The sequence below is a fragment of the Parasteatoda tepidariorum genome, chromosome 9, assembly GCF_043381705.1.
Source record: "Parasteatoda tepidariorum isolate YZ-2023 chromosome 9, CAS_Ptep_4.0, whole genome shotgun sequence".
In the NCBI taxonomy this organism is placed as follows: Eukaryota; Metazoa; Arthropoda; class Arachnida; order Araneae; family Theridiidae; genus Parasteatoda; species Parasteatoda tepidariorum.
The window spans coordinates 46,892,876-46,899,923 of record NC_092212.1 but is presented as its reverse complement, the minus strand read 5'-3'; the positions used below and the strand labels follow the sequence as shown (position 1 = coordinate 46,899,923).

At 29.5% G+C, this 7,048-nt stretch overlaps 1 protein-coding gene across 5 annotated transcripts in view; it reads left to right on the top strand.

Annotated features, from left to right (window-relative positions):
• LOC107438875 (activating signal cointegrator 1) overlaps positions 1-7,048 on the top strand; it is a 27,518-nt gene that overhangs the window by 12,475 nt on the left and 7,995 nt on the right. For 4 of the 5 annotated variants that reach the window (XM_071184846.1, XM_043042503.2, XM_043042502.1 and 1 more), the window contains exons 5-6: positions 2,372-2,547; positions 4,189-4,307. In XM_071184846.1, coding sequence (XP_071040947.1) covers positions 2,372-2,547; positions 4,189-4,307 — 295 coding nt within the window. Of the gene's footprint in view, positions 1-2,371; positions 2,548-4,188; positions 4,308-6,572; positions 6,668-7,048 lie in introns of all 5 variants that reach the window. The other variant, XM_043042507.2, reaches the window with a different exon arrangement.

Below are 7,048 nucleotides of genomic sequence, written 5' to 3'. Positions count from 1 at the left end.
AAAGGAAAATTACAGACATATGAAAAAAGGGGGGGAAAAGAAAATAATAATAAAAAAATAACAAACTGGAAAAAAAAGGATAAAATTTTATTTTAAAAATTCGGAAAATAAAAGATATAATCTTTTCATCAGCCCACACGATTATATCCTCAAAAAAGAGTGCTTTCTAATATTGTATCAACATAGCCAAAGCAAAATATATCAATACAATAGTGTGAGGAGCACATATACATATATATATAAGCCAATGTTAAAAAATAAATAAGGCATGCAATGCTTGGAAATTAAAATATACCCACTCTCTTATAGTAACGAAAAGATCTAGTAATGGTTGCACAGTGGGTAAAAAAAGCATATACCTTTCCTTGTCGTAATTTTATCTTTTAAAAAATATTGCATCAGTAACAATATCTATGAGAGTGAAGGTCATTTAGTCTGTGATAACACAAATAAGGAAGAAGACATCAAAAGTGAGGATGATGCATGTCTGGACCTTCCGATAACTGAGCAGAACTTTGCTGAGAATCTGATTCTGATACGGAATTTAATGGATTTTAGTGTATTCTTTTTGTTTTGTATATATATTTTCATCTACCTAAATATACGTAAGCTAGAGGATTAAAAAATAATAGTATTCCTTTTGAATAGTTCTTTTTATGTGTTTTTAATTTAATGTTAAGGTATATTTTATCAAAGATTAGTAAATTGCAAAATTGTTTTGATAGCCTTTTTTATAAAAATGTTGTGACTTCTTACCGAATAAAGTTTGCACCTTTTTGCATTTTTAAAAAAAAAAAAATTATTTCAATTCAGAATATTTTACATTTCCTTACATTATAAACATTTACATTACATTATCAAAAAAAGTGTCAACTCAATTAATTTCTGAATATTTTTAGTATAAGAAAAAATTTCTGAAATCTGATATAATTGTATTTAAATGTCAAGATCATGAAGTTAAAATGTGTTCTAGTTATAGCTGTAAATATCAAGTTCTTTCAAGACCAAGAGAATATTTTAATATATCACCCTTTTTAGTTACTAAGATAACCAGCTAAAATAATCTTTTATTTTAATTTTAAAGAAATGTGTATCTTTTTTATGAGGGTACACTAAAATACTGTAATTTTTCACGCTTGTCATTTAAAAAAAATATTTTCAATGATTCTTGTTTATTTTTGTTAATTACTGCTTATATTAGGTAAAAATTTAAGAATATTTTAAGACTCTCTGAATTACCTGTTTCAAAATATTGTTAATATAATAGTACATTTTTAAAATCTGATACAGAATTATTTTTTACATAACAAAATGTTTTGTTTCGGACAATTTTCCACTGAACTATTTTTTTTTTCTTTTAAAAAAATACTTATCTTCTCTATTCTGGTAAAACTTGAAATAGTGTTGTAAAATTTACGGTAAACAAATATTGATAGCAAATTATTGTTTTAACTTGGTATGCATGTTGATAGCATTTCAGTCATTCATATATATATATACATAAAAAAGTATTTCCAATATGTTAATTTTTCGAAAGGAAATTCCAGTTCCCCCGTATTCTTGCTATTGTCACTGTTAACAAATTTTAAATTGCTTTTTTTTTTAATGCTATGGCGTCCATTATGTATTAATATAACTTTTTAAAAAATGCTTTTCTAAAAATTTTATGTTGAGACAAAGAAAAGAAAAAAGATATTTAAAACAAAATATTATGATTTCCAAGAATAAAATGTTTTCTTTTTTAATTATTTTATCTTTTTCAGCCTTATTTTATAATCTAAAATGTATTCTTTCTTTTTTATTTTTACTTTTATGCCTTTTTTATAAAACATCTAAAAATAAAAAAAAGTATTAAAATTCTTAGCTCAATATATTTTGGAAGATTTATATCACTAAAAATTCTTTTATAGGAATTTTCGTTGCTATAAAAATATTTTAGCTAAAAACATGTCGCTTTAATTTTTATTTCAGGCTGTGACAATAATGAATTAATGTTTTCAACTGCAATCATCAAAGAAATAAAAGTTGTATGATAATTTTTTTACACATTTTTTTTCCCTTCAATTTTAAAATTCTGGCGAAGGTATGTATAGGATGTCTTATGTGGATTCACTTTTCCTTTGAGTTATTCCCTTGTAAGAACATTCTCTCTTTGTTAAGATTATTATAGAGAAATTGAATTTTTTTTTATCATACAACCAGTCACCATCTTCTAGTAAAATTCCGAAAGTATGAAGGTAAGAAATTAAGTAAACGTCAGTTAAAAAGTTACGTATCAGGATAAATATAACCTTGGTCATAGAGGTTTTGATTTCCTATAATTGATTTGCTATTTACATTAAAAGTTTTTTTTAAACAAAAATTTTTTTAGTTTATCGAGGATAAACGTCATCGGGATTATTATGATGCAGTTCCTATAGATGAAGGTGTCAACAAACGTTCTAAATTAAGAATTCAAGATAAAGAGCTACAAGAAATGTCAGATGAAGGGATGTGCCTCAGTATGCATCAGCCTCATGCATCATTGTTGACTGCTGGAATCAAGAAGTACAAAATATATTTTTAATTTGTTTCTATAATTCATTAGTGTTTCTACTTTGCTATTTTTATTTTTATTTCATCAGTTTTAAACTGATTTTAAACTTTGATGTTTTATTTCAAAGGGTTTTTTTTTTCTTTTGTATCAATTGTCAAATTCTAAGATTAAAATATTTTATTTTCATTTTACTCCTCTGTTTTGTAATACAAATTTAAAATTTTACTAGTTTATAGTTAGTATTATTCTTTTTTCTGAAATATTTTCTTTAGGATTTGTTAAAAGATTTTAAAATATGTAATGTGTATTTTTCTCTATTATTTAAAACTGTATAAATTGTTATATTATTATTAAGTTTATATTAAAAGAAACTATCAGTAATATCTATTAACTTATTTTCTTTGTGCCGAACTGGCACATAAGGCTTCGAGTTTTTTTCTCCACACACTCGTCTTTGGCCTGGCAACGTCCTTCTTCCCATCCAGTTAATTCTGCTCTACTAAGATCTTCCTTAATGCATCTTTGCCATGTTAGTCCCGGTCTCCCTCTTTTTTCTTTTTCCGTCAGGCGCCCATGAGCTTGCAACATTTGCAGGATTGTTTCTATCTGTTCTTAGTATATGGGCGAGCCATCTCTATCTTCGTTTAAAAGTTTCTTTATCAACAGATTGGATATTAGCTTTTGTTAAAAGGTCTTTATTTGTTATAATACACAAGATTTTTAGTATTATTTTTAAGCATCTATTTTGAAAAGTCTTTCTTTTCTGATTTCCGCAGGACTCCAGCATTTGGCACCATACAGAAGAATGGAACGCACGGCAGCCTTATAGACATTTACTTTTGTTTTTAATTTTATATTTGAGGCTCTCCAAAAATTGTACAGACCTCTAAAACAGGATCTAGCTTTTCTGATTCTCTGAGAAACATCCTTACTTCCATCCTGTTTATCAACAATAGCTCCGAGATAAACAAAAAAATCAACCTCTTCGATCTTTTCAGAGTTGATTTCTATGCTTCTGTTTGAAGGCCAATTTCGTTAGCATATTTGTTAATTTTTAGTATCAAATATGGAAATAAAATTGACTTGGTCATTTTCTTTTTTTTTTTAACAAGTCTGTTTTATGAGCACATTTTCTGTTTGGTTGGTGCCACTTGCCACAGGGGCAAGCCTGTTTGGTGAAACCAAGCTAATTTGAGGCATAGTGGGCAATTCTTGTTTTTCAGTGGCGCCATCTATGGCCAAGAATTCGACTTCGCCACACCTGTTTATAAGGCAAACCCATCCATTCATTCATCCACAGATCGTAATTTTGACCTGAACCAGAGAACGATTGATCTCCAATCCAGTACCCCAGAGGTATTGATTTGTTATGGAAACATGGAGGACTTCGCGACTCGACAGAATTTTAACATGCATCAGTCACCAACTACACGGAGAGTCTACGGCCGGCAGGGTTCGAACTCTCGGACATGGGCCCAGCACCCTTCCGACCAGGCTATCCCGGCCCCCACATTTTCTTTTGAAGTGATCCTATAATAAAATGTTTTATTGCTCTCATAAAATTAAACTTGGAGTGATCTTGTCATTGTTTTATCTTCCAGATAGTCTAGCTGTATATAAATAAGTTAAGCCAATTAATTGTTTATTTCTAGGCATGAAGGAAGAGTGTGGTATACCAGTTATAGAGGGCGTCTGTGGATACATGCTGCTGGAAAAGTTCCCATCAAAGAAGAAATAACAGATATTGAGACCTTTTACTCAAGGCGACAAGGTTGGGGAGATATTTTATTGGTGATAGATTTGTCTTGAAACAAAATTTAAATTTTTTTATTTGTTATAGCTACTGAAAGTTGACATTGCTAAGATCCATAATTGTCATGCCTTGTTTTCAAAATTCTATGATTAAGAATCTTTTCATGGATAAACAATAAACAAGCTTAAGACCAGTACTGAATATTATTCTAAAAGTTGTCCCAAACCTCTTTTGTAACTCACTTATTAAAATAACATGTAATTCACTATTTGGAACTGGGTAGTAAGAAAATGCACATTAAAAGTTAAGTGTGAAAGAAATTAAATGCAACAGTTACAAATAAAAGAAAATAACCATTGTTGCTTGTAGGTACTTTCTAAGAACATAATCATGCTATTTAGTGCTTTGGAAATAAATAAAAAAAATTTAGGGGATTTAGTTTTAATTGGAGACATTCAATAAAAATTCTTTCTTTTGTACTTAATATACCAAGCTATAATAAAAACATTTACAACTATTTTTTTAGGATTTTAACTATTTTTATATTTTTTTAATTTAAGCAAACACATAAAATAATACTGAAAAAAAAACAAAAAGTATTCTTGCAACAGCCCATTGTTGGTCTATGGGGTGTGGTTTTCAAAAGGTGTTCTGTGGAGCCCTAGGGTTCTGTGGTGAGGTGACAGGGATTTTAAAAGTTAGAACTTCTATTTTTCATAACCAGTAATTAATTGTAAAATATTATATTTGTATCCAACCAGTAATCCATAATTTATTTATTAATTTGGTTTTTTTTATGAACTTATGTAAAATGCCAAAAATAATAGTAAAATTTAAAAAACATATTTTTAGTTTCTAATAGCAATACATTAAGTTAATTATGAAAAAGATATGCATTTACAAATATTGCATACATATTTACAAATTCAAACTAACTAAATTCAAAAATAAAGATTTATGTTTATCTGATAACTGTTCTCTTAGTTTATAACAATTTGTTTTCGAAAACGGTAATTCAGCTTATTTTATTCACCCTTAACTTATTACAACCTTAACCTGGCCTGTCATATGCCAAAAGCAAATTCAAAACTAGAAGCCGCTACAGACCTTTGGATTCAATGGCCTGACATATAACCTAATTGTAATTCATTAAGCATTAATTGTATTCATTAAGATTGATTCTTCACATTAAATGTATCAAAGTTAATTTGTAGTCCTTTTGATTAATATATTCACTGTTGATGATAAACTTCATAAGTTAGGGATATGCCAAATGAAAGTCAATGGCATAACCCTGACCTATAACCTAATTGTAAATATGCAATAAAGAAGTTTGATTCTTCACACTAAATATATCCAAATTAATTTGTAGTCTTTTTGGTTAATACATTCACTGCTGATGATACATTTTATAAGTTGGGATTACGACAATATGAAAGTCGATGATTTAAGGTTCCATGGCCAAAATAAAATTGCTGGTCTAAAGGGCCATGGAGGTTGAAACATATCCGTTTGCATGACGAAAATCGTCAATAACTCCTAAACGATCGGTTAATTTTCAAGAAAACTGTCATAAAAGTGCCTATTTTTTTGTATTTAATTAGTGCTGACATCTAGTTTAAAATAAACTATCTACAATTACCTTAAGAATATCCTGGTACTGCCATCTGGTGTATAAAATGAGAAATAAAAAGTTGTCCAGGCAAAAGAAATGAATGTTTTATTCTTATTGGCGCGTTACTTCTGAACACTCCAGCCCGTCAATATCACTGGAGCGAGAAATAGAGGGCGAAACCTCACGGAATAATTTTCACGGGAATGAGAAGAAAGGGGATAAATCACCTTAACAAATAACAAAAGTTTGCCATTTGTATATTGCAGTAAATAATTGATTATCAAAAAATGCCTGGATTTAGTTAATGGCAGTACAAACAATGCCGGATGGATATGCGTAAGACTCCACAATTTAGTGACCGTTGATGTGATTAAAGACATTTCGTTAGCATTGTGCTCCATAGCAATCTTTGCTTTCTGGACAATCTTATACCCATTGATATGAAGCTGAGTAGGTTTCAAGCTGCCTTGGGGATAAAAATTCTCAATTCTTCACTATTTACAGCTCAGTGTCTTTACTGTGTTATTGCAGCTCAAGTAACCAATAATAAAATAACTCAAATGAACAATAAATGAAATTAAACATTAGTTTTTGCTTAACAGTAATTAGCATTTTAATAGTATATTTTTTTAATTCCTGTAAAAAAAAATTTTTTTTTTTTTTTACAGGTTACTGTGCTTTTCCTCAAACATATCCTACAGGATGTTTACTAGGCTGTGTAGATGTTGTGGATTGTTTGCCCCAAGAAGAATATAAGAATCAAGTAATGTAACACATTGTTTTGTTGTTTCTAATACCACTTGCCAATACCAGCAAGCTATCTTGATGAAACCAAGCAAATTTAAGGCAGATTAAGCTTTTCAGTGGTATTGCAAAGAATATGATTTCATTCACACGCACATTACTGCCTGTTTATGGGGTAGATCCATTCATTCCTCCAAAGATTGTGAATTTTGATCTGAACCAGAGAACGATCAATCTCCAATTTAGTACCCTCAGAGATATTTGTTATGGAAATATGGTGAACTTTGTGACCCAACAGATTTAACTTGCATCATCATCATCATCATATCTGGCTAGACAGCCCAGGGTGGGCCAGTGCCTTCCTTTGAATTCGAATCCACTTCTCTCTTATATTTAAAAT